Consider the following 27,802-nt stretch of genomic DNA (forward strand, 5'->3'; position numbering starts at 1 on the left):
TTTCTGCCTTAATTTACTTCTTTGCAGGAAAAAAAGCTCATTATCTGGGCTTTTTGAGAAAAATCGGGCAAATGACTAGACACCGCCCGATTTTAACAGCCAGAAAGATCCGGGGTACCTTTTGAGATGTGCAGGGTGTTCGCGATGGTTTTAGGAGAATTAAGACTCGAGGTGGTCCTTCTTGTTTAGCTCTAACAAGTGGGATGTTTATTTGCCGCAGCACAGAGAGCAGCTTCTTGTCAGCATTTAACAAGAGCGCTTACCGTGACCGTCATTGGACCGGATGTGGCACTGTGGCTGGGTTGCCAGAAACGTTCGACAAAAACAGCTTTATGCTTCATGTATATCTTTTACTTAATAAAGAATATTACAGCATTGCACAAAATGAGGATACAAAAGAAAACTGTTTCTTAACAGGGACACTACAAGCACCCCAACTATCTACCCTGATCTGATGTTGCATTTTGGAATAAAAGCCCCCCTGAAAAGTGACATGACCTGAGATCTGACACGTTCACCTGCATGCTAACATGTTGATCTTTTTTGTCAAATTTTAGAACACGCTAGAAGAAATAATCCTCGTTATCCCGCAACCAAACTAACATTTATTGTGAAGTTGGCCAACGCCGCTCGCTGGCTGCAGGCTACCGTAATGCACAGTATTGACTATCGCAGTAGCGGCTCACTTGACTTTAATTTTGCGAGTGAGGTCGTCAGTATCGGAGACGTTTTGATTGCGAGACAGTTGGTGGCGATAATGATCCTATCGATGTGTTTCTTTTATCTTCAAAGAAGTAAAAGAAGAAGACCAAGCCGATGCTTTAGCATTTAGCGCAATATGCTTTGGTGTGTTTTCGGGCATTTTTATGTCCTATTATCCATTAGGTTATAGCGAAAATGTTGAGTGTGGACCCTTTGCAAGTAGTAGAAGAGGAAGTGGTCGAGTCCAGTTCGAATAAACTCGGCGACATTTACACATTGGTGGCCAAAGGATGCTTCCCACAGTCGATGAATCCTTTAAGAAAGAAGAATCTCAAACGATACGCACAGAAATTCATCTTCGACGGTCAGGCTTGCTTTAAAGTCTTACATTATAGAATGTAAACAGATTGGTTGGTGTGAAACAGTGGCCTAATGACACTAAAGATACGGTTTGGTCGCCTAAATATGTGTACAGCGTCGTGACGACTGTGAAATGAATATGATTATTCGTCTAAATTCTTTAGGGACTGATTATATGTTTGACTTTTTGCACTTTCAGTTGAAACAACCGATGTTATTAAATTCATATAAACTTTTAAAACGTTGTTTGTCATAGCTACTTCTGCTCATTTATTATCAGTAGTAAACCTTTACAAATAAAGCATCCTCACTCTGGAAACGTTTTTTTGCTCGAAAAGTATGTCAAACCGTCCGTCCATCCATCCATCCATCCATCCATCCATCCATCCATCCATCCATCCATCCATCCATCCATCCATCCATCCCATTTTCCGTACCGCTTATTCCTCATTAGGTTGCTGGAGCCTATCTCAGCTGTCTTCGGGCACGAGTCAGGGGACACCCTGAATTGGTTGCCAGCCAATCGCAGGGCTGCCATGCATGTTTTTGGAGTGTGGGAGGAAACCGGAGGACCCGGAGAAAACCCACGCGGGTCCGGGGAGAACATGCAAACTCCACACAGGGAGGCCGGACCGGGATGCGAACCCGCGACCTCTGCACTGTGAATCCAGTGTGCTAACCACTCGACTACCGGGCCGCTCTTGTCATTTAGGAATTTCACATTTTTGTATCTTCAAATAAGAACTCTACTGCTTACACCCACTTATGTTTCTATTTGTCTCTTTATTTTCAGACGCAAAGCTGTATTATGTGGGGCCAAAGAAAGAAGAAAAGAGAGAGGTTATCATTGAGGCAGAGAGGAAGAGACAGATATTTCTCGACTGCCACTTTAATGACATTGGACATCATTTGGGTCAGAAGAAGACCGTCCACAAAATTCAAAGCAAGTACTACTGGCTGGGCATCATCAAGGATGTGGTGGACTGGGTACTGGTATTACGTGATTATTTGAACATGGTTGTACTACGGCACTAATAATGATGCCTTACTTGCATGGTTTGATTTTTCAGATAAAAGTATGTGATACATGTCAACATACAGAAAGGAATAAAACTCTGTCGAGGACTGTCCGACCAATCAAAGTCGATGCACCATGGGATATCGTTGGAATTGACATAATAGGTTTATTAACTTAATTTAAAACAAGCTGAAAAAATGTTGTGCCATTGGTTCCTGATTTGAAAAATGTTTTCTGCTTTTCTTTGTGTGTACGACAGGGCCTTTTCCAGAGACCCAGCAAATGAATACACATGCTACTGTTGTCATTGATTACTTTAGCAAATGGCCTGAGGCATTTCCAGTGCAAAAGTTGGATGCTGTTTCCATTGCAAGGTGTATTTCCAAATGTATGTCCAGGTAAAAGCACACATACTGATGTCTTAAAATTATTCTGAGCATATGGTGTTGTCAACTTGATTAAAAGTTCGTGTTTAAATTTGTGTTTTATGTCTATACCTCCTCCTTTTTACCTCCAAAACGTTGTTGAAAAATATATATCATGTTATAAGTAGTTTATATTGACCAATATTGAGGGATGTAAGGTATATTCTTTGTTTAGTATTGAAAATAATGGCCCAGAGGAAAAAGGTTTTTGCATAAATTGTCTAGCGCATCCACCACAAGTGAATTGTAAACCATTTTAGGACTACACAATTTCAGCTTTTTAGCAAAATATTTGGTATTGACTTTAATGTGATGGAGAGAGTGTAGAATGGCTAACGTTGGCCATCTCACATCAAAGACAAAGGAACTGCTTTACTTGTTTATCGTGTATCCACTCAGGTATATAATCAGTTAGCACGCTGAGTCATACTACGGTATATTGTAGTTGACTGGCTATTTATTTCAATGAAGCTATGTCAGTTCTTTGTTAGTTTAATTGCTTCTTTTTGTGTTTTGGAGCTAGCTTTGCACTGCTGAAAATACAAAAAAATTCCATAGTAGGGTTTGCTTTCCAATTTTTGTTCCCTTCGAACATTGTTACCTGTGATCTGATTTGCGATACATATAGCTGTTACATTATCGCGTAGCCTTAATATCTAAACACTTTCAGGCTGCTGTAGCTGAATGATCAGATATCTTTGCACAGGGAATCTGATGTAGTGAACCTTGATATTGATGTACATTTAAGATTTTGAGTTAAAACTTGAACATTAAATTCATCCGTTCATTCACTGGTGCAGGGGTCAGGAACCTTTTTGACCAAGAGAGCCATAAAAGTAAAGTATTTAGAAATGTTTTTAACATGAATGGTTTTCCGTTCCTCATGATTGGTAAAAAAAAGTCCAGCCAAACAATCGGAATGAAAGTCAATTTGCCGGATCCATACGCGAAGTCACTGCTAGCTAGCCTGCACACGGCTCATTAGCTTCCACGCTTGCTTTCTGCTGTCTCGTAGAAGTATATTGATGCTAACGTTAGTATGGGACTTGTCAAAGTGCCACTGACATTTGACTGTTTCATCGATGATATTGTTTCATAGCAAATTAGAATCAGAACCTTTTCTCTCCACAAAGGCGAATCCTTGGGTCCATTCAACCTGAAGTGTACGGTACTCGTCATTTTTTTTTTACTCGTCGGGCTTATTTAAAAGGGGCGTTTACCCGTTTCAACATGAACGGCCAGTATCATCCAATCAAAATCGCGCTTTCTGCCCACTGCAGCCCAAACAGGAAATGAACAGCGAAAAGGCGAGAATATGCATTTAGTTTTATCGACGAGCCAGATGCAAACATCAAAAGAGCCATATATGGCTTGCGAGCCTCGTTAGGATAAATCGGTCTGGAAGATGAATTAATGAATGAATCAATGTTTTGTAAAGCGCTTTGTTACAGCTGCAGCTGTTTCTGACAGAACGTTTTAAATCAGAATGCATTATATTGTTTTTATAGTTAGAAATGTATTACGATTGGATTTACACCTTTATCCTCTATTCAGGTTTGGTGCCCCTAAAACCATAGTGTGCATACAGAGCCCAGACTTCTGTGATGAGGTGAGATGTAAGTCAAGAATAAATCAAGCAGGCTAATCATTCAGAGGATGACAAAGTATGGATCTGTGGTGCGTCAGTGTCTTGTGTTATTTTTGGCAGGTTACAAATCTTTTGAGCAACAGATGGGGTATTGTGCAGAAAGTTTCTCCTCTAGCACAACCTCAACTTAACCCACTACACGACTGCACCAGTCCGTTGCTGAAGGAGGCCATAATGCAGATGGTGATGGAAAAACAGGCAGAGTGGGATGACTTTCTGGACCCTGTGCTATTTCTCTTCAGGATGTCCATAAACCCCACAACCAAATTCACTCCTTTTTCTCTCATGTTCAACCGTAAAGCTAACACTCCAAACCAGGTAAGACCATTTTGAACAAGGTAGTTGATTTTATTTACTCTATTTTTTTTGCTTTCACATAGTCTACTCTTGGTCCACTTGGATATGATGATGATGATGAGGAGGACATGTATTCTGTCAAAGCGAAGGGTTCCACATACATGACGATCATGCAAGAACAGCAGAACACTGTGAAGCAGCTGGTAAGTGTTTGTCTCTTAGATGTGATTTTGTATGTGGAACGCAGTCATTATTTTCACAATGTTAATGTGTGGCTTGAAATGCTTTAGGTTAATGGAACACTCCTGTAAATTGTCTTTGGATGGGAACAGTTGTTTGTCTCTGTGTGACCTATGGTTGGCTGGCAACTAGTTCAGGGTGGACTCCGCCAACTGTCCAAAGACAGCTTGGATAGGCGCCAGCATGCCCACGACCAACATTCTCAGACCAGCATTCTCATACACGTGTGCACACACACACACACACACACACACACACACACACACACACACACACACACACACACACACACACACACACACTCACACTCACACGCATACACGCACACCGCGACCATGTTTTAATTTGGTTGCTGTCCTAGGACAAACATGACAAAAAAATTCTTAATGTTTTCCAATGCTTTAAAATGTGGAATTAGATGATATTCCGACGTTCGCAAACATTGCATACAAGATGCTCGCACGTTTTAATGACGTCACTGTAGTTTGCAAAAATGATTATTTAATCATTCGTCCAATTCTCACTTCGTAAGACTTGCAACCATAACTTTTGTCATTTTTTTTCTCAAAGGGGTGTTTACATCAATATTTCTATAAAAGACTAGATCTTTAAAGGACAACCCACACTCCCGGACAAGTTGTGTCCATAATTTGTAAAATCGCTTCAAATGACTTCTACTGAGTGTATTTTACAAAGATTCCACAGCATATAGCTGAATTTTACATTTTAAGACTCGCACTGAATATTCCGGAAGTCTTGTTTTTGAGTTGGTGATTCCCGACGTCACGTCATGGAAGGAACGCCCCTGACCGAGAAAGGACACACTGTAGCAGTCCTTTCATCACGTCAATGCATTTTGCGGTACTTTGTTTGGTCTGAAAACTTCATGTTGATCCGTGTTGATGGCGAAATTAGAAGGAAAACACATAAATAACGCGATGGCGAATCGTTGTGTGTTGCACCGAACAACTATTTGATATTTGCTGACAAAAATTCCCAGGAGACAAATAAGCCCATTTCCACGGGGCTTTGTCGCCATCTTCTGCCTTTTTTGGGTGCACATTTCTCTCCAGATGCCTCAAAATGACACGGAATAAATTATTTAATCGATTGCAAACATGTATGCTTTCCTCTTCAGAACTATTTGAATCATATTCGTAACTGGATGAGTAACACGAAAGCATCTTCTTCGAATCTGAAGCCATTGTTTTGATTCTCGAGCAAGGCAAGACGTCTTGGCGTGACACCACGAACAAGGGGGCGGGACCTTCTGAAACTGGCCACTTCTGGGTTCAATTTGAAGTAGTTTTTAGACACTAAGTAAATTTTATTGGTGTTTTGCATATGACTAAAAATATCAACTTGTGTGTTTTGGGTATTTTAGATGCTATAAAACGTTTTTCTGATGTCAGTTAGGAAACAAAAAAGTGGTGTCGGTTGTCCTTTAAGTGATCTTATTATTCTGACAACCCACAGCACAAGACTATTACAACTCAAAATTGTTTTTTTAATCTTCAAAATAAAAAAAATATATGAAACATCAGACTTCTTTCTTGCATGTCTTTAATGTCATCAAACCAATAATTCATATTGTAATGAAGTAAAATTTGAGGCGGCATTATACAACAGAGTAGTCATGTGGTGCGTCATTTTCCACAGGATGCGCTGCAGGAAAATTGTAATCATTCAATTTAATCATGAAGGCTCATTATATATTTGTAAGCAACTTATTCATTTTGATTGTAGACTAATGTAGCTAATATAGATACACACTGCACGTGTCATCTTCATTATGAGGCTTATATAAGGCTTTTAATTTTTTGGGGGGTTCCAGAGAGATTTTTTTTTGCGGTCCAATATGGCTCTTTCATCATTTTGGGTTGCCAACCCCTGTTCTTCTTCTTCTTTTCCTTTCGGCTTTTCCCTTCAAGGGGTCGCCACAGCAAATCAGTGTCCTCCATCTTGAGAGGTTTGATCCACATGTTTGTTTTGGCCAAGCTTTTACGTCGGATGCCCTTCCTGACACAACCCTCTATATTTATCCGGGCTTGGGACCGGCACAAGAAGACTTATGTCCCTTTGTGGCTACAGAACAAGCGTTTTATAGCATCTAAAATACCCAAAACATGCAGGATGATATTTTTAGTCAAATTCAAATCACCAATAAAAATGAGTTAAAGTGTCCCACTACTGAATGCGTTTAGCATGACAGCAAATATGTTGAATAATTGTTAAAAATACAATTATTGTATGTTTGTGGAGTAATTCAAAGAAATTGATTGTTTCTTTTTCCACCTGTTTGGTCTCTGAATGTTTGTCCTCTTTTCAGGTGATAGCCAACATGAAAGCGGCCTACAAAAAGGAGAAGAAGAACCTCAAAAGAAAGACACATAACAACTCTGCAAGGACTTTAAAAACACCAGAGACACTGTTTTGCACTGGAGATCCTCCTTCCTCGAAACAACTGAAAGAAGAGGGTTTATATCTGTCTTTCCCAGTGGAGACAGTTCTGACCACCCAGCAAAGTAGCTCTAAAATTGTCAAAAGTGAATTAACATATCACTTGGCTGAATCTGATGTCCACTGAGAATTTTGGACTTGCTGGAATGTTCATCTCATAAGGACACTGAGTGTGACAAATCTTTGGTTTTAAATAGAAAACTGAATCAAGATAGTGTTATATAAAACGAGTGCAGTGTTTTTAGCTGTCAGTTTAACACTCAACACTTAAGTGTCTCTGACATTAATTGTACTTCTTTGTCTGAGCCCAAGATCAAATATAAATATTTTCTTGAAAATTTCTAGAAAATATTCAATTATTTTTTTCTTTCCCATGGTTCTTCGCAGGCAACCAAACCACATTTGACTCATGACAATCAGTAATAAAGTAAAATGCTGCGTTGCCCCAAGATCAAATATCAATATTTTCTGAGAAAATACTTAATTGTTTTCTTTTCCATGGTTCTTCCCAGGCAACCAAAACACAACATTTGACTCATGACAATCAGTAATCAAGTAAAATGTTGCATTATGATGTGCGTACAGTATGTCAGTACAGTAGTTTGTGTTTTGTGAAAATAACGTAGATACGCTATGAGAGACTGAAATGCGCAGTGCATTTCAAAATACGTATAAGCATTTCGATATGTAAACCATGCCGTACACCATTTGAAAGGCTTTCATCACTAAGTTATGGTATGCATCACTGACGTCGCCTTTAAAATCCACGTTTTAGTGTTCTAGATCGAGCAGGGACGAGCAGAATGGCTGTGGGCGGAGCTGAAATCGGTTTCCTCCGCGTCAGAAATGCTCACGTTCAAGGGTTACTCCAACGCTGTTTTTGCCCCTAAATCGACGGAACCTGGAGCGAATGCGGGGGGTGCTGCAGTAACGTGCATTACTTCTCGAGTAAATGTCAAACCACCAAGATTTCGGCGGGGGTAGACGTTCTCATTTAAAACCAAAACTCCGAGACTTGACATTGCGAGTGCACTTTGTTGTGAGTGTTGACTGCAGCGCACTTACTGAAAGAAGGCTTTTTCATCACTGTACTTCTTAATTCAGGAAATCCCCGGTAAGGCTCTTCGGAGATTATTAACACCAAGACTACAGCCACGACACTTGAAGCAGGTCGACTGCAAATTGCTGCCCTTAGTGAATTAACATGGTTGGCTCAAAGATAGTGCCGGCACACTATATAAATAGCTCCCAAAGTAGCAATTAGTTTGGTTGCGGAATTTGGTGACTGTATAACCCGAACTGTCAGAATATAGGAAATAGACACCGGCGAGAGCAATGATGGATTTGGGCCGTTAATTGGCCCCAAATTCCAAAGTATTACGGGTGTCTTTTATCACCCAACACTAAATCAGCATGGGTAACAAAATAAATGTGAGCTGTATTATATTATACAGCCTACTGGACCTCATTATTGCAACAGTCCTATATATTCATGGATCACGTATGAACATATTTGTGGAGGATGGCTTGAACTTTAGCATTCTGCAGTCAGTGTTAGACATTTGGGGGACTGCACTGCTTCGAGCTTCTCTCCTGATGGGTGCCTCTATTGGGGTGCTATGGAATAGGGTGGATGGCCCACATAGAGTGACTAAACTCACAACCCTCATCCTTGTAGTCTGCCAGACAATCATAACGTATACCCTTGCCAAGCTGCTGATGCTCAGTGAACTTGAGCCTCTATCTAATCGCCCCTGGTCCTTGAGTCTGATTTGTTGGACCTGTTTCTCCTCATTGGCAGTTTTGGTACTGTGGTGGGTACTTGGGAAGGAAAATAGCAATAGTCATAGAACGGGACATTATGAGGACACCGATAAATTGCTTCAGTCAGATTGTGAAGAGGAGGGAAAAGAGGGGTGCAGTGACAATAAGAATTATTGTGAGAAAGAAGAAAGAGTGAAGACCACAACAGGAGCAACGTTGGGGCGTCTGCTGAGCTACACAAAAAAAGATCGTGGACTTTTAACTGTCGCCGTCATCTTCCTTATCATCTCTGCTGTGTGTGAGTATCTAGTTGGATTGCTGCTTGGCTGATTGATATTTTTTAAACCTACAAGCTATCATCATAACAGCTGAATAACACATTAAATGCTGCAATCTTACCCGAATGTTAGTCATTAGTGCATGTTTCGAATCGACACCATTTAACATGTTCTCATCCACTTTGTCTTGGGCGTTTTCTTTTGACACCCACAAACAGTATTGCCTGGTCAGGTGGCCACCTGAAATTCACTGACACGGGTCACAGAGGCTACAGCAAATGTCATGAAAAAAAAAACCCAAAATAACTTCCACAAGTTCTTGCTTTTGCAATTTTTTTTTTCATTTTAATAGTATTTTCATTTTAAGTTTCATCCCAAGCCCGGATAAATACAGAGGGTTGTGTCAGGAAGGCCATCCGACGTAAAAGGTTGGCCAAAACAAACATGCGAATCAAACCTCTGAAAATGGAGGACACCGATTCGCTCTGGCGACCCCTTGAAGGGAAAAGCCGAAAGGAAAGAAGAAGATGCATTAAAATGACCATCACTGCCTTTTTTACCACACTGCAAAGTGTTTAGCATGATAGGGTAAATCCTTCCACGAGGAATGGCTTGAGCAAGATATAAAGCCAAGAAAATGTCAAATTTGAGTTGTTCAGTTGCGTTTTAATGCTGCAAAAGAAAAACAAATCCTGTCCTAAGTGCAGGAGTTCAAGTTTCTTTGGATGTTGTTCACAAGTGAACAGATTATGGAGCAGGAATTCAACATGTGGATTGGTGCTGTGTCTGCGGTAAACAAGGAGGTGAACCGAGAGGCAAAGTTAATATTTTACCTGCCAGTCAGTCTATGTCCCTCCCCTCATCTTTGGTCACAAGTTCGAGGGCATGACCAAAAAACAAGCTCCTAGATACACGTGGATGAAATGAGTTTCTTCGTAGTGTGTTTGGGCTACGGCGAGAAGCTTCATCGTCCAGGAAGGATTCTGTGATGAGCTAGATGACGTCCGATTGGCTCAGAGGAAGAGCCTTGGGACCACATCAAAGAGCTAGCCAATATGCAGAGGGAAGTCTGAGCTCCCCTGCTAAAGTTCCTGCCTTCGTGATGGATCCCTCTTTTTATTTATCCATCCATTTTCAACACAATTTATCTTGAACAGGGTCGCGGCGGTTTTTGGAGCCTATCACAGCTGACTTGACGCTGGCGCGTGTGGCTGCCGCTGCTCACCCGCAGAAAAAATATCCTATGACTGTAACGTGTCCTTGAGAGTTTCGAAAGGCGCATCAATGAAATGTATTAATAATATTATTACTATTATTATTATTATTATTATTATTATTATTATTATTATAAAAGGCAGACGACAATCTGAATTGGTTGCCAGTCAGTTGAAGGGCAAACACTCAGTTCATTCCCTGAGAATGACTTGCATTTGTTTTTGCTTCATTTTACCCTGCTGTAGGTTGCCAGGACAGTAAATGTGTTCTCAGTCGCTGTACCTGGATAAATAGACCGATAGTAAAAATACGTCAGTGGACCAAATTACCTTAAAAGTAACCCATATTGTACGCCATAAAAATCACTAGTTTAGCCATTAAAAGGATCATGTTTGTCAACCAACGATGATTGAGTAATTTTTGGTATCTCTTCCTCTTTGATTCTGTCCCCCATATAGGTGAAGCTTTTATACCTTACTACTATGGTAAGGCTGTAGATAGCATTGTGGTTCACCACAGCATGGAATACTTTGCCAAACCTGCCATCACACTGACAGCCCTGGCCTTCACCAGGTGAGTATCAGGCTATCCTTTGGATGGGGAGAGGATCAACCTTTTTTTAAACATAAAATACACACCACATGACTCTTTGCATATGTGGTATTGGAGCTTAATTTTTTTCCGAAAATGCCGGAATAAAGAGCCAGGAGGTCGCATTGTTCTGGTAGAAGTACAGTGATACCTTAGTTTTCGAACGCTTTACCTCACAAACCTTTCGCCTTTCGAACATTAAATTCGCGAGCATATAATCTTGGCAGACGTACTAGTTTTTGAGCGGATGAATCAAACCACACGGAGCACCATGGTGGCTGGCGGACTAGTTTTCGGCAGATGAACACCAAACCACACGGTTGAACAGCGCCACGATGGCTGGCGGAGTAGTTTTCGTCACACCCTTTCTTTGAGCGCGTACGTGGTTTGTTATCAGGGATACTTTTGCTAGTATGGGGCCGAAAAAGACCGCACCACTGGCGAGTGTTACCCATGCTGATTTATTGGTGTTGGGTGATGAAAGAGGACACAAAAGAAAATTACGGTCGAGCAGAAGAATGACATCATCGAAAAACACGAACGAGGTGTGGGTTTGTGTAATTTAGCGTTCCACTACCATTACGCTAAGACGACCATTGCTATCATCCTGAAGAACAAGAAAGCTGTTAAGGGTGTTTCTATAATAATAATAATAATAATAATAATAATAATAATAATAATAATAATCTTCTTGTCCTTTCGGCTTTTCCCTTGACGGGGTCGCCACAGCAAATCAGTGTCCTCCATCTTTAGAGGTTTGATCTGCATGTTTGTTTTGGCCAAGCTTTTACGTCTGATGCCCTTCCTGACACAACCCTCTGTATTTTTCCGGGCTTGGGACCGGCACAAGAAGACTTATGTCCCTTTGTGGCTACAGAACGAGCAACTCTCTCAGGCTCCCAAACACAAAATGGTCATCGGCACAGCAACATTCAAAAAAGCAAAAACTATACTCACCATTTGATGACAATGCTCTGATCTTGTGCAGCATCTTCAGATCACATTTCATAAATAAATGCAAATTAACTCTTTCACTATATAAACAACAAATAAAAAATGTACAATTGGCCATTCAGCCCTGTACTTCTAACTTTTAGATAATAATAATAATAATAATAATAATAATAATAATAATAATAATCATCATCATCATCTCTCATCTCATTTTCCGTACCGCTTATTCCTCATTAGGGTCGCAGGGTTGCTGGAGCCTATCTCAGCTGTCTTCGGGCACGAGGCTGGGGACACCCTGAATTGGTTACCAGCCAATCGCAGAGCACACAAAGACGTACCACAGTCACTCTCACACTCACACCTAGAGACAATTTGAAGTGGTCAATCTGCCTGCCATGCATGTTTTTGGATTGTGGGAGGAAACCGGAGGACCCGGAGAAAACCCATGCATGCGAGAACATGCAAGCTCCACACAGAGGCCGGACCGGGACGCGAACTGGCGACCTCTGCACTGTGAAGCCGGTGTGCTAACCACTCGACTACCGGGCCACCCAATAATAATAATAATAATAATAATAATAATAATAATAATAATAATAATAATAATAATAATAATAATAATTATTATTATTATAATGATAGTGATGATGATGATACATTTCATTTATAAGCGCCTTTCAAAACTCTCAAGGTCACTTTACAGTCACAGGATATTTTTTTTTCTGTGAGTGAGCAGCGGCACGCGCTAGCATTCACTCAACTTGGAACTAACTCAGATAGGAATCTAGCTAGCTAGCTAGCTGGCTAATAGATAGCTAATAGACAGCTAGCCATCCAGCTAGGCCGTTAATAGATCAAAGTCAAAGTCAGCTTTATTGTCAAACGTGCTAATATGCATGACATACAGCACAAATGAAATTAATGTCCTCTCGGACCCAGCGTGCAAGACATGCAAGGCACTTATAACGTGGCTAAAAAAGACATACAATTGACAACAGACAATACATGTAATTTCTGTATGTAAAGTGAGGTAGTGTCGTATGGAAAGTGAGGCAGTGACGTATGTAAAGTGAGGTAGTGACATATGTAAAGTGAGGAAGTGACGTATATAAAGTGACGTAATGTAGTAATGCAAAAACGAACAACAAGAAAGGGTTGAAGTGAGGTCTTGCAGAAAAAAATGAGAAAGAAGAAAAAAATAGAGTTCAGGGTGATCGTACAGCATGTAGCGTGTACTCAGAGTTCGGTGAGTGTGGCAGTGGGAAGGGGCAGGCTGGGCAGGGCTGGGAGGGAGTTGAGTCTCCGGACTGCCTGGTGGCAGAAACTGTCCTTGAGCCTGCTGGTCTTGGCTCGGAGACTCCGCAGTCTCCGACCCGATGGCAGCAGGCTGAAGAGGCTGTGGGAGGGGTGGGTGGGATCGCCAGCGATCCGGATGGCTCTGCGGGTGAGGCAGGTGTTGTAGATGTCCTGAAGGGGGGGGAGAGAGACACCGATGATCTTCTCAGCTGTCCTCATGATGCGCTGCAGAGTCTTACGGCAGGACACGGTGCAGGCGCCGTACCACACGGTGATACAGCTGGTCAGGATGCTCTCTCTATGGTACCGCGGTAGAAGGAGGTCGTGATGGGGGTCGGGGCTCCAACTCTTTTGAGCTTGCGGAGGAAGTACAGGCGCTGGTGGGATCTCTTGGCCATTGATGCCGTGTTGTGGCTCCAGGACAGGTCTTCGGATATGTGCACTCCCAGGAACTTGGTGCTGCTCACTCTCTCCACTGCAGCACCGTCGATGGTTAGTGGAGCATGCTGGGGGCGCACTCTCCTGAAGTCCACAACAATATTCATAGTTATTCGAGTCCGTCCATCACCGTCGTCGCCATCCACTCGGCATAGGAAATGTAGACGTACTACATCCCACACGTTGAGCACAAGCAGACTGAAGTTTTAAAAAAGTATGTCTGTTCCACTTTCCACCATGAGTGCTTTTTCCACCAAGCAGGCACTTAAAGTGCTTCACAAGGACTCCTCACATACCTACTGAAGATATTGAATCGGGAGGACATTGAAATGTGTGTGTTTTGTCTGTTGTTGTCATTTTTTTCTTCATTTTTATATTTAATCTTTTTTTCGCATGTGATATAGTAAGCATGTTTTTGATGCCTATTGACTCCCACCGCGACAGACTGAAATATTGACATAACGATATGACAGAAGACCGATGTGTAAAGCACCACCTCCAAATAAAGCATCAATTTACCTGACTGATTTGTAGAAGGTGCGAATCATTTTGAGGCATACATTTGTTGCTGATTCAAATTAGTCTGGTTTTTTTGTGTTGTGTCACATTATTTATTTTTTTGTTTTTTGTTGTTATTTTGACTTCAAGATGGGGCGAGATTGTCTGCCTTTACAGCACCTCCTGTATTTAGTTTATCTTGCTGTGAAATGGAAATTTCTCCACTGTGAGAGTAATAAAGGCTCATCTAATCTAATCGAGTCTGGCTCTGTGTTCTTATTGTTGGCTCATTTTTCCATCCAGAAAAGACTGTGGCTATGAGAATCATCAACATGATGAATGATAATTTGATGCCTCAGTTTCGTAAGACCTTACAAGTCAGAAAGCAACAGGTGTCAATTAAGAGCCATCAACAACCATCACAAATGTAAATAAAGTGACTTTATTATACCGTGCAGTGTATTTCTTTCATTACAATACAATAGCACATTTATTATACATCGAATAAGGTATGTTGTGTGTAGTTTTAAGGCTTATTTAGTTGAAAATTATATTATGGAGACCTGGGAACAGATTATTCTCATTTTAATGGTTTCCTATGGGAAATTAATTTTTGGGATACTGTACCTGGATAAATAGACCGATAGTAAAAATACGTCAGTGGACCAAATTACCTTAAAAGTAACCCATATTGTACGCCATAAAAATCACTAGTTTAGCCATTAAAAGGATCATGTTTGTCAACCAACGATGATTGAGTAATTTTTGGTATCTCTTCCTCTTTGATTCTGTCCCCCATATAGGTGAAGCTTTTATACCTTACTACTATGGTAAGGCTGTAGATAGCATTGTGGTTCACCACAGCATGGAATACTTTGCCAAACCTGCCATCACACTGACAGCCCTGGCCTTCACCAGGTGAGTATCAGGCTATCCTTTGGATGGGGAGAGGATCAACCTTTTTTTAAACATAAAATACACACCACATGACTCTTTGCATATGTGGTATTGGAGCTTAATTTTTTTCCGAAAATGCCGGAATAAAGAGCAAGGAGGTCGCATTGTTCTGGTAGAAGTACAGTGATACCTTAGTTTTCGAACGCTTTACCTCACAAACCTTTCGCCTTTCGAACATTAAATTCGCGAGCATATAATCTTGGCAGACGTACTAGTTTTTGAGCGGATGAATCAAACCACACGGTCGAACAGCGCCACGATGGCTGGCGGAGTAGTTTTCGTCACACCCTTTCTTTGAGCGCGGACGTGGTTTGTTATCAGGGATACTTTTGCTAGTATGGGGCCGAAAAAGACCGCACCACTGGCGAGTGTTACCCATGCTGATTTATTGGTGTTGGGTGATGAAAGAGGACACAAAAGAAAATTACGGTCGAGCAGAAGAATGACATCATCGAAAAACACGAACGAGGTGTGGGTTTGTGTAATTTAGCGTTCCACTACCATTACGCTAAGACGACCATTGCTATCATCCTGAAGAACAAGAAAGCTGTTAAGGGTGTTTCTATAATAATAATAATAATAATAATAATAATAATAATCTTCTTGTCCTTTCGGCTTTTCCCTTGACGGGGTCGCCACAGCAAATCAGTGTCCTCCATCTTTAGAGGTTTGATCTGCATGTTTGTTTTGGCCAAGCTTTTACGTCTGATGCCCTTCCTGACACAACCCTCTGTATTTTTCCGGGCTTGGGACCGGCACAAGAAGACTTATGTCCCTTTGTGGCTACAGAACGAGCAACTCTCTCAGGCTCCCAAACACATAATGGTCATCGGCACAGCAACATTCAAAAAAACAAAAACTATACTCACCATTTGATGACAATGCTCTGATCTTGTGCAGCATCTTCAGATCACATTTCATAAATGAATGCAAATTAACTCTTTCACTATATAAACAACAAATAAAAAATGTACAATTGGCCATTCAGCCCTGTACTTCTAACTTTTAGATAATAATAATAATAATAATAATCATCGCTCATCTCATTTTCCGTACCGCTTATTACTCATTAGGGTCGCAGGGTTGCTGGAGCCTATCTCAGCTGTCTTCGGGCACGAGGCTGGGGACACCCTGAATTGGTTGCCAGCCAATCGCAGAGCACACAAAGACGTACAACAGTCACTCTCACACTCACACCTAGAGACAATTTGAAGTGGTCAATCTGCCTGCCATGCATGTTTTTGGATTGTGGGAGGAAACCGGAGGACCCGGAGAAAACCCATGCATGCGAGAACATGCAAGCTCCACACAGAGGCCGGACCGGGACGCGAACTGGCGACCTCTGCACTGTGAAGCCGGTGTGCTAACCACTCGACTACCGGGCCACCCAATAATAATAATAATAATAATAATTATTATTATTATAATGATAGTGATGATGATGATACATTTCATTTATAAGCGCCTTTCAAAACTCTCAAGGTCACTTTACAGTCACAGGATATTTTTTTTTCTGTGAGTGAGCAGCGGCACGCGCTAGCATTCACTCAACTTGGAACTAACTCAGATAGGAATCTAGCTAGCTAGCTAGCTGGCTAATAGATAGCTAATAGACAGCTAGCCATCCAGCTAGGCCGTTAATAGATCAAAGTCAAAGTCAGCTTTATTGTCAAACGTGCTAATATGCATGACATACAGCACAAATGAAATTAATGTCCTCTCGGACCCAGCGTGCAAGACATGCAAGGCACTTATAACGTGGCTAAAAAAGACATACGATTGACAACAGACAATACATGTAATTTCTGTATGTAAAGTGAGGTAGTGTCGTATGGAAAGTGAGGCAGTGACGTATGTAAAGTGAGGTAGTGACATATGTAAAGTGAGGAAGTGACGTATATAAAGTGACGTAATGTAGTAATGCAAAAACGAACAACAAGAAAGGGTTGAAGTGAGGTCTTGCAGAAAAAAATGAGAAAGAAGAAAAAAATAGAGTTCAGGGTGATCGTACAGCATGTAGCGTGTACTCAGAGTTCGGTGAGTGTGGCAGTGGGAAGGGGCAGGCTGGGCAGGGCTGGGAGGGAGTTGAGTCTCCGGACTGCCTGGTGGCAGAAACTGTCCTTGAGCCTGCTGGTCTTGGCTCGGAGACTCCGCAGTCTCCGACCCGATGGCAGCAGGCTGAAGAGGCTGTGGGAGGGGTGGGTGGGATCGCCAGCGATCCGGATGGCTCTGCGGGTGAGCCGGGTGTTGTAGATGTCCTGAAGGGGGGGGAGAGAGACACCGATGATCTTCTCAGCTGTCCTCATGATGCGCTGCAGAGTCTTACGGCAGGACACGGTGCAGGCGCCGTACCACACGGTGATACAGCTGGTCAGGATGCTCTCTATGGTACCGCGGTAGAAGGAGGTCGTGATGGGGGTCGGGGCTCCAACTCTTTTGAGCTTGCGGAGGAAGTACAGGCGCTGGTGGGATCTCTTGGCCATTGATGCCGTGTTGTGGCTCCAGGACAGGTCTTCGGATATGTGCACTCCCAGGAACTTGGTGCTGCTCACTCTCTCCACTGCAGCACCGTCGATGGTTAGTGGAGCATGCTGGGGGCGCACTCTCCTGAAGTCCACAACAATATTCATAGTTATTCGAGTCCGTCCATCACCGTCGTCGCCATCCACTCGGCATAGGAAATGTAGACGTACTACATCCCACACGTTGAGCACAAGCAGACTGAAGTTTTAAAAAAGTATGTCTGTTCCACTTTCCACCATGAGTGCTTTTTCCACCAAGCAGGCACTTAAAGTGCTTCACAAGGACTCCTCACATACCTACTGAAGATATTGAATCGGGAGGACATTGAAATGTGTGTGTTTTGTCTGTTGTTGTCATTTTTTTCTTCATTTTTATATTTAATCTTTTTTTCGCATGTGATATAGTAAGCATGTTTTTGATGCCTATTGACTCCCACCGCGACAGACTGAAATATTGACATAACGATATGACAGAAGACCGATGTGTAAAGCACCACCTCCAAATAAAGCATCAATTTACCTGACTGATTTGTAGAAGGTGCGAATCATTTTGAGGCATACATTTGTTGCTGATTCAAATTAGTCTGTTTTTTTTGTGTTGTGTCACATTATTTATTTTTTTGTTTTTTGTTGTTATTTTGACTTCAAGATGGGGCGAGATTGTCTGCCTTTACAGCACCTCCTGTATTTAGTTTATCTTGCTGTGAAATGGAAATTTCTCCACTGTGAGAGTAATAAAGGCTCATCTAATCTAATCGAGTCTGGCTCTGTGTTCTTATTGTTGGCTCATTTTTCCATCCAGAAAAGACTGTGGCTATGAGAATCATCAACATGATGAATGATAATTTGATGCCTCAGTTTCGTAAGACCTTACAAGTCAGAAAGCAACAGGTGTCAATTAAGAGCCATCAACAACCATCACAAATGTAAATAAAGTGACTTTATTATACCGTGCAGTGTATTTCTTTCATTACAATACAATAGCACATTTATTATACATCGAATAAGGTATGTTGTGTGTAGTTTTAAGGCTTATTTAGTTGAAAATTATATTATGGAGACCTGGGAACAGATTATTCTCATTTTAATGGTTTCCTATGGGAAATTAATTTTTGGGATACACACTTTTCGCCTTACACACTCTGTCTGGGAACCAATTAAGTTCGTAAGACAAGGCCCCACTGTATATACGCAGCTGACCTGGTCTTAAGGAACAACGTGGCGCACGGTCGTTGTAAAATAATCCTTTTAAAAAAACAAAGAAATAACAGCATTGAGTAATACAGTAAAGTCTCGTTATATCAATATCGGATATATCGATAGTCCCGGTTATATCGATACTATTTCTATGCACGCACGGAGAAAATTACATGCAAACAGGGTCGGATATATCGATAGTCCCGGTTATATCGATATTTTTTCGGACTCCCTTGAATATCGATATAACGAGACTTTACTGTATATGGTTTGTTCTGGACAAGCTTTTTGGGCAGGATGTCATTATTGTGGTTCATGATCAAATTAATCTTAAAATGCCTGACGTTTGACCATGTTTTCTCTATTCAGTTCAATTGCAATTGGTGTACGTGGAGGCGTGTTTACGCTCACATTTGCACGATTGAATCTTCGGTTCAGGAACCACCTCTTTAGAACTCTAATGAATCAGGATATTGGCTTTTTTGATGAGAACCATACAGGTGAGTTAAGCGTGAAGCATCATCACGTCAATCCTTTTTAATATTTATTCTACTCATTTGGTCACCTATTAGGTGACATCACTTCACGGCTGTCAGCTGACACCACCCAAGTGAGTGACCTCATCTCCCAGAACATCAATGTGTTCTTGAGGAGCACCATCAAGGCTGTTGGCTTTCTCATTTTCATGTTTGGGATGTCTTGGAAGCTCACACTAGTGAACATGATGGGGCTCCCTTTTATTGCCCTTCTTTCTCAGTACTATGGCAATTACTACAAGGTAATCGATCAATTAGTGCTTTTTTATTCACATTTTTGATTAATTAATTTTATTTTTTAAGATTAATCAGCTACCACTTGGATTTTTTCCACCCTAGAAACTCACGAAAGAGGTGCAAACAACCCTTGCAAAGGCTAACAAAGTTGCAGAAGAAACCATTTCAGCCATGAAGACAGTACGAAGCTTTGCTAACGAGCATCGAGAGGCTGACTCCTACTACGACAAGCTGATTGTCATGTATAATCTCAACAAGAAACAAGCCCTGGCATATGCTTGCTATATGTGGTCCAGTTGTGTAGGTATCAGATAATGCATCACTAATTGTATTAATCACCAAATTATTTTATTGCCGTTTATCAAGTCTTACTGTTTTCTAGATCTCAGAGCTTGCTCTCGAAGTGACCATCCTTGCCTATGGTGGCCACCTTGTGATTACTGGTCAGATGGAAAGCAGCCAGCTGTTATCATTTTTCATATACGTGCTTGAAATGGGGGAATGTTTAGCGGTATTTCATCTCTATTTATTTTTTCTGTGTGCATTGTCTCTGAATCACTGATGGGCACTGTTATCTGAACACACGTGGACTTTATCTTGCAGAACATTGCATCGGTTTACTCAGGACTCATGCAAGGCGTAGGAGCTGCTGAAAAGGTTTTCGAGTACTTAGACAGAAAACCTGACCACCCAGCAGATGGTACAGAGACTCTGGAGACATTCACTGGTCTGGTGGACTTTCGAGATATCAAATTTGCCTACCCTACTCGGCCAGAGATTGAAATCCTTAAGGTTTTATAAAATTGCCTAAAGCATAACATTCTCTGGACCTCAAGTTACTAAAATAGTAATTGATGTGATGCAGGGAGTGTCATTCACTCTAAAGCCTGGCGAGGTCACTGCCCTGGTGGGACCTTCAGGCAGCGGAAAGAGCTCTTGCGTCAACCTATTGGAAAACTTCTATGTTCCTCAGCATGGTCAAGTCATGTTGGATGGAAAACCTGTTCACAGTTTCCAGCATGGTGATCTCCACTCCCAGGTAAGACCTTCAAGAATAGAAAAGGGACATTCTGCTGTGATATTTGATATGTTTCATAAATTAAATGCATACCCTTACATTTTGAGTAAAAATTGCCCTTATGCAGGTGGCACTTGTTGGCCAAGAGCCAGTGCTTTTTGCCCGAACAATTGAGGAGAACATCACTTATGGTCTGACTGACGTCCCCATGGAGGCTGTTATACAGGCAGCTACAAAAGCAAATGCTCATGATTTCATCATGGACCTTCCTCAAGGCTATCAAACAAGTTATTATTCCATATCTTATTTACTGACTTTCAAATATACAGTAAAGTCTCGTTATATCGATATTCAAGGGAGTCCGAAAAAATATCGAGATAACCGGGACTATCGATATATCCGACCCTGTTTGCATGTAATTTTCTCCGTGCGTGCATAGAAATTGTATCGATATAACCGGGACTATCGATATATCCGATATCGATATTACGAGACTTTACTGTATATCCCCCCCCCTCCCCAAAAAGACCAGTAATTAACTTTCTGCTCTCACTGTTCGCATCCTACTGTTCGCATCCTACTGTTCGCTAGGTGTTGGTGAGAAAGGCGCACAACTGTCAGGTGGGCAAAAACAAAGGGTGGCGATTGCAAGAGCTCTTGTCCGACACCCTCGTGTTCTTATCCTGGATGAAGCAACCAGTGCCTTGGATGCAGAAAGTGAACACATTGTGAGTAACATTGCTTATCTCTAGTGAGCCTTATTCACTGTTCAAGGCACTCTTGATATGATATAAAGAAAAACCCATATCTTGGTTTGAATCACAAAATTTAATCCAGTGGAACCTTTGAAGTCAAATGCCCCGTAAATTTAATTCACTTCAAAATTGAAACCAAGAGTTTAGAATGGCGTAAAAAAACCTGTAAAATCACTAGAGATTTAAGAGTGTGACGTCATCATTTCAAGCATCCGCATATAGAGCAAAAAGAGCAAAAAAGAAAGGATTAATTCCTAATGTGTTTTGTTACTTTGCGCTTGTTACTAGCACTTCTTTTTCTTTCAGCTTTTCCCTTCAGGGGTCGCCACAGCGAATCGGTGTCCTCCATCTAACCCACTTTGGCGCATCCTCTTCTCTCACACCAACTACCTTCAGGTCCTCTTTTACAACATCCATAAACCTCCTCTGAGGTCTTCCATTCGGTCTCCTGCCTGTCAGTTCAAGGCTCAATATCCTTCCGATATAGTCATTCTCTCTCCTTTGGACATGTCCAAACCATCTCAGTCTGGCCTTTCTGACTTTCACTCCAAAGCCTCTAATAGGAGTTGTCCCTCTAATATCCTCATTCCTAATCCTATCCAACCTGGTTACTCCCAATGAACACCTCAACATCTTCATCTCTGCTACCTCCAGCTCTGTTTCCTGTTTTTTCTTCAGTGGCACTGTCTCCAGTCCAAACAGCATGGCTGGTCTCACCACTGTTTTATGCACCTTTCTTTTCATCCTAGCTGAAACCCTTCTATCACACATCACACCTGACATTTTTCTCCAGCCGTTGCAGCCTGCCTGGATGGACTTCTTCACCTCTTTTCCATACTCTCCGTTGCTCTGGACAGTTGACCCCAAGTACTACTTAAAATCCTCCACCTTCTTTATTCTCCTTGTAGCATCACTCTTGTACTTGGGTCCCTCTCCTTCACACACATATATTCCGTCTTGCTGCGACTGATCTTCATTCCTCTCCTTTCCAGGGCCAACCTCCACCCATCTAGTTTCTCCCCCACCTGTTCCCTGCTCTCGCTACAGATCACAATGTCATCTGCAAACATCATCGTACAAGGAGATTCTTGTTCAACATCGGCTGTCTGCCTGTCAATCACCATAGCGAATAAAAAGGGGCTCAAATCTGATCCCTGGTGGAGTCCCACCTCCACTTTGAATTCCTCTGTCACACCGACAGCACACCTCACAACTGTCTTACAGTCATGATACACTCCAAATGTCCTCATGCAATACCACAGCTCTTCTCTGGGCACCCCGTGACACGCTTTCTCCAGATCTACAAAGACACAATGCAATTCCTTCTGACCTTCTCTGTACTTCTCTTTCAGCATTCTTAAAGCAAACACTGCATCTGTCATCCTTTTTTTGGCATGAAGCCATACTGCTGCGAACAAATGTTCACTTTTGCTATTGATTCAACTACTCTTTCCCATAGTTTTATTGTATGGCTCATCAACCTTATTCCTCTGTAGTTAATACAACTATGCACTTCTCCCTTGTTCTTAAAAATGGGCACCAGTACACTTTGTCTCCATTCTTCGGGCATCTGCTCGCCATCTAAGATCTTGTTGAACAACCCAGGCAGAAACACCACTGCCACCTCTCCTAGACACTTCTATACCTCCATTGGTAAACCATCAGGCCTGACTGCATTTCCACCCGTCATCCTCTTCAGTGCCCTCCTCACGTCACCCTTGCTAATCTTTGCTACGTCTTGGTCCACAACAGTCACATCTTCTTTTCTTTTTTTCCTTCTCATTTTCATCATTTATCAATTCTTCAACGTACTCTTTCCATCTTGCTGTCACACGACTGGCACCTGTTAACACATTGCCATCTCTATCCTGAATCACCATAACCTGCTGCACGTTGTTATCATCTTTGTCTCTCTGTCTCGCCAACCTGTAAAGATCAGTCTATCCTTCCTTGCTATTCAACCTCGCGTACAAGTTTCGTCACTTTTATTTTCACTGTCCCTGTATCTCCTTGTTCTCCTGTCTACTGTCTTCCGTCCTCTCAGTGTCCCACTTCTTCTTTGCTAACCTCTTTCTCTGTATACACCCCTGCACCTCCCCATTCCACCACCGAGTCTCCTGATATACTGTTCTTTCAGTTGAAATTCAAGATTTTATTTATTTATTTATTTATTTATTTATTTATTTATTTATTTATTTGTTTTGTTGCTGTCGATCCAGGGAGTCCAAACTACGACCCAGGGCCATTTCTGGGCCACCATCCACTATTCAGCATGATATGAGAAAAAAGGTGAAGGATGGCAGATTGCTGATAAATCTGTTTGTGTAGAATAAACTATTTCAGTAATTACATTTAAGGGGCAAAAATCAAATATTTCACTTGGTCTTCGATGGCTGATTTCTGAAGACTTCACATTGATGATCCTGAAATAACTTTGAAAATCGTCACTTTATGACAATTTATTCTTGTTTGGGTTCTGAATTTGTTCTTTTATGGCTTCTGAATGTGGCAACTGGATTCAGCTGCAGGTTAGTGCTGAGCTAGATCCACTCTGAGATTAATGGCAGTCAGCCACCCTAAAAACTATTTGCGTTAACAACTTGAGCAGAAAGCTGAAGAAACCAACTCAGAAATAATAATATATAACTGCGTTTCTGACTAACTTTAGCGAAAACTTTAGCAAAATGTTGACAAATTTAAAAATGTGTCATCCTATTTTTCTGTTTACGGGTCTCAGACAAAAACCCAACCCTGGTGAACATGGAACCGATTGAATTGTGGATGGCTCACAATTAAAAATAATAGTAAGATAGTCATATTCACTTTATGTTGCCCATATTTTTGGGTTATTGTGTGTTCAAAGTTTATAATTCCTAAACACATTTTGGAAGAGGGTGCTCCAGTGGTTAGCGCGTCAAACTCATAGTACAGAGGTTGTGGGTTCAATCCCTGCTTAGGGTAACATAACATGTTATGTTATGTTATGTTACATGTTATACATGGGCCCATGTGGGTTTTCTTGGGGTACTTGGGTTTCCTCCCAAATTCCAAAAACATGCATGGCAAGCTGATTAAACATTCTAAATGGTCCCTATGTGTGAGCACGGATGGTTGTTCGTTTCTGTGTGCCCTCTGTTTGGCTGGCAACCGGTTCAGGGTGTCCCCCACACACTGCCTGAAGACAGCTGGGATCGGCTCCAGCACCCCCCATAATCTTTGTGAGGATAAACTGAATCAGAAAATAAATGAATCAATGAATGAATGAAGGACACAAGGTTGTTAACCCTCTGTACCATCAGATTACTTGTATGGTATCCTCAATGTACGAATCTTTACCCTCAACTAATATGTACGAGTATGTTGTCATCAAATGGTGAGTATAGTTTTTGCTTTTTTGAATGTTGCTGTGCCGATTACCATTTTGTGTTTGGGAGCCTTTTACTGAGCGAGTTGCTTGTTCTGTAGCCACAAAGGGACATATGTCTTCTTGTGCCCGTCCCAAGCCCAGATAAATACAGAGGGTTGTGTCAGGAAGGGCATCCGACGTAAAAGCTTGGCCAAAACAAACATGCGGATCAAACCTCTCAAGATGGAGGACACTGATTTGCTGTGGCGACCCCTTGAAGGGAAAAGTCGAAAGGAAAATAAAATGTACCCTCAATTCAACATGTTGATGACTGAGGAACACATGAAAAATCTTTCTTCTTTCTTGTTGATTCTCTCTTGTAAACGTGGTAAACTGAGTGTATTGTTTTGTATATGGAGGGAACAGATTAGCAGATATTTTTTTCTCATACCCTGGCAAAAGAGGAGAGGGGACTGAACCCAATTTTCCACAGAGTACCCGAGTATCTAATATGACACATTATACTGTAGGCATTCGAACATTATTATGTACATCATATTATATATGCTGCTCACCAAGTCATCAGCTCTGTGATATTGTAATTGAAGCAATATTGCTTTAGTTTCAGTTGCATCTGTCTTTGAGGTTCCACTGTTATATGATTCAATAGTTGATGAAAAAAAATGATTAATTTTATCTTTGCCATCATCTTATGGTTCTTACAGGTTCAACAAGCTCTAAACAACATCATGAGGGAGCACACGGTGTTAGTGGTTGCACATCGGCTCAGTACTGTTGAAAAGGCAGACAGCATCATAGTGATTGACAAGGGCTGTGTTGCTGAACAGGGATCTCACGGTCAGCTGATGGCCAGTGGGGGACTGTACTATAAACTGGTCCAGCGACAGGTCTTGGGCATGGAGACGGGGGATGAAGTTCTAAATCATTCAGAGAATTCCTCCTGGAAGCCTGATGGATACCAACGTAGCAGACAAAGCAGCAGTTCAAGTGATCAAGAATACAATCCTCGCTATTGAGAATAAACTGCGTGTAAGTGCTTCCTGCTGTTTGGTTATTGAATCATTCACCATCCATCTATTTTCCGCCGCTTATCTGGGCTCGTAATGCAGGGGCAGGAGCTCTAGTAGGGAAGCCCAGACTTCCCTACTAGAACATAGTCTTTCCAACATGTCCTGGGTCATTCCCTCTGTCATGTCCAGAACACCTCACCAGGGAGGCATCCAAATCAGATGCCAGAGCCACCTCATCTCGCTCCTCTAGATCTGTAAGAGAAGTGGCTCAACTCTGAGCCTCTCCCGGAAGACGAAATTTATCACCTTATCTCTGTGAGAGCCCGGACACCCTATGGAGAAAATATCTCGTTCTTTCGGTCACGATCCATAGTTCGTGACCATAGATGAGGGTAGAGATGGAGATCAACTGGTAATTGAAAGCATCTCCGTTTTGCTCAGCTCCTTTACCACAACAGACCGATACAAAGTCCACATCACAGCAGACTCTGCATTGCACTGACCGCCTATCAATCTCCCGCTCCCTTCTGCCCTCATTTGTGAACAAGACACCAAGATACTTAAACTCCTCGACTTGGGGCAAGATCTCCTCGACCCGGAGAGGGCACTCCACCCTTTTCCGACGGCGAACCGTTGTCGCAGATTTTGAGGTGCTGATTCTAATCCCAACTGTTTCTCATTCATAGAACTATTTTATATGCATATCCTTAAACATCCAATGTTACTTATTTTCTAAGTTGAGTCTAAGTTGTTACACTACATGTGTAATATAGAGTAAAGTCTCGTTATATCGATATTCAAGGGAGTCCGAAAAAATATCGATATAACCGGGACTATCGATATATCCGACCCTGTTTGCATGTAATTTTCTCCGTGCGTGCATAGAAATATCGATATAACCGGGACTATCGATATATCCAATATCGATATAAAGAGACTTTACTGTATATATATGTGTAGTTTATCTTATAACCTTGCGTATTTGTAGTGTGTACCGTATTCAACCATCCTTATTTCGGTCTAATATATTTCACCCTTCTATCTCGTAGCTGATACGCCCCTTTTGAAATTATGTCATTTCCGCCCTCTGTATAAATAACATCTCGGGTGGGGGGAAACCAGAGGCCTCTACCTCAAGGGCCTGCCTCCTTCTACCTCACAATGTCTCGCCTGTCCAATATTAAAATAATCTTTCTGTTCATCACCTTGATTCCTGCTGATTTTACTATGATCTTCTAACACCGTGAAGAGCCATGAACCAGAGAAAACGACCCATCACTCACCTGAGGGAGCCAACAGTACTACATTATCTGAAAAAAGCAGAGATGATATACAGAGGCCGCCAAAACGGCCCCCTTAACGGTTTGGCTGCACTTAGAAATTCTGCCCAGAAAGGCTATGAATAAAATATGAGGCAATCTTGACGTACTTGAACCCTCACTGGAAATGATTACGACTTAACTCCTGGCAATATGAACCAAACTTTGACACCGGCAGTATAGGGACGGAATCCCGGGGTTCGGTACCCTGCACTTCTGACTCCCCGAGGGACAAAGTCAATGCCTTCTCCAAGTACACAAAGCACATATAGACTGGTTGAGTGAGTTCCCATGTAGAGATGGTCCACTGCTTCACGGCCGTGGCGAAAACCACAGTGTTCTTCAATCTGAGGCTCAACTTCCTGATTGACCCCTTCAGCACCCCTGAATAGACCTTACTAGGGAAGCTGAATAGTGTGATCCCTTTGTAATTGGAACACGCCCTTTTTTAAAAAGAGGGACAGCCTCCCTGATCTGCGAATCCTGAGGCCCTCTCCCTTATGACCATGCAACGCTGCAGAGGCATACAACCAGGAAAGCCCCACAAGATCCAGAGCCTTAAGGAACTCCGGGCAGATCTCCACCCCTTAGGTCTTGTCATCGAGGAGCTATTTAACCACATCAGTGACTTCAACCACAGAGATAGGAGCGCCCAATTAAAGAGCCCCCGGACTCTGCTTCCTCCAAAGAAGATGTGGAG

At 41.9% G+C, this 27,802-nt stretch overlaps 2 protein-coding genes across 4 annotated transcripts; both read left to right on the forward strand.

Annotated features, from left to right (window-relative positions):
* The first annotated feature begins 726 nt into the window (after positions 1 to 726).
* On the forward strand, positions 727 to 7,604 carry LOC148899584 (gypsy retrotransposon integrase-like protein 1). Of its 2 annotated transcripts, XM_088994946.1 has the most exons (8): positions 730 to 1,066; positions 1,856 to 2,049; positions 2,133 to 2,244; positions 2,340 to 2,478; positions 4,060 to 4,114; positions 4,214 to 4,471; positions 4,534 to 4,653; positions 7,020 to 7,602. In XM_088994946.1, the coding sequence occupies exons 1-8, from the start codon at positions 898 to 900 to the stop codon at positions 7,275 to 7,277; spliced, it is 1,305 nt and encodes a 434-aa protein (XP_088851072.1). In that variant the 5' UTR covers positions 730 to 897; the 3' UTR covers positions 7,278 to 7,602. The 2 variants fall into 2 exon arrangements, with proteins under 2 accessions (XP_088851073.1, XP_088851072.1); XM_088994947.1 differs by lacking the exon at positions 2,133 to 2,244 and having other exon boundaries at positions 727 to 1,066; positions 1,856 to 2,005; positions 7,020 to 7,604.
* A 162-nt stretch (positions 7,605 to 7,766) lies between these two features.
* On the forward strand, positions 7,767 to 27,348 carry abcb9 (ATP binding cassette subfamily B member 9). 2 transcript variants are annotated; one of them, XM_088994945.1, is made up of 11 exons: positions 7,767 to 9,212; positions 10,866 to 10,980; positions 19,230 to 19,360; positions 19,433 to 19,638; positions 19,736 to 19,933; positions 20,016 to 20,144; positions 20,237 to 20,425; positions 20,499 to 20,672; positions 20,779 to 20,938; positions 21,243 to 21,379; positions 25,478 to 27,348. In XM_088994945.1, exons 1-11 carry the CDS (start codon positions 8,564 to 8,566, stop codon positions 25,787 to 25,789), a joined length of 2,400 nt encoding a protein of 799 aa, XP_088851071.1. In that variant the 5' UTR covers positions 7,767 to 8,563; the 3' UTR covers positions 25,790 to 27,348. The 2 variants fall into 2 exon arrangements, with proteins under 2 accessions (XP_088851071.1, XP_088851070.1); XM_088994944.1 differs by lacking the exons at positions 7,767 to 9,212; positions 10,866 to 10,980 and adding an exon at positions 14,921 to 15,102 and having other exon boundaries at positions 25,478 to 27,345.
* The last annotated feature ends 454 nt before the right edge of the window (positions 27,349 to 27,802 follow it).

This window comes from Hippocampus bargibanti, linkage group LG04 (assembly GCF_051943395.1).
Source record: "Hippocampus bargibanti isolate YZ-2025 linkage group LG04, ASM5194339v1, whole genome shotgun sequence".
In the NCBI taxonomy this organism is placed as follows: Eukaryota; Metazoa; Chordata; class Actinopteri; order Syngnathiformes; family Syngnathidae; genus Hippocampus; species Hippocampus bargibanti.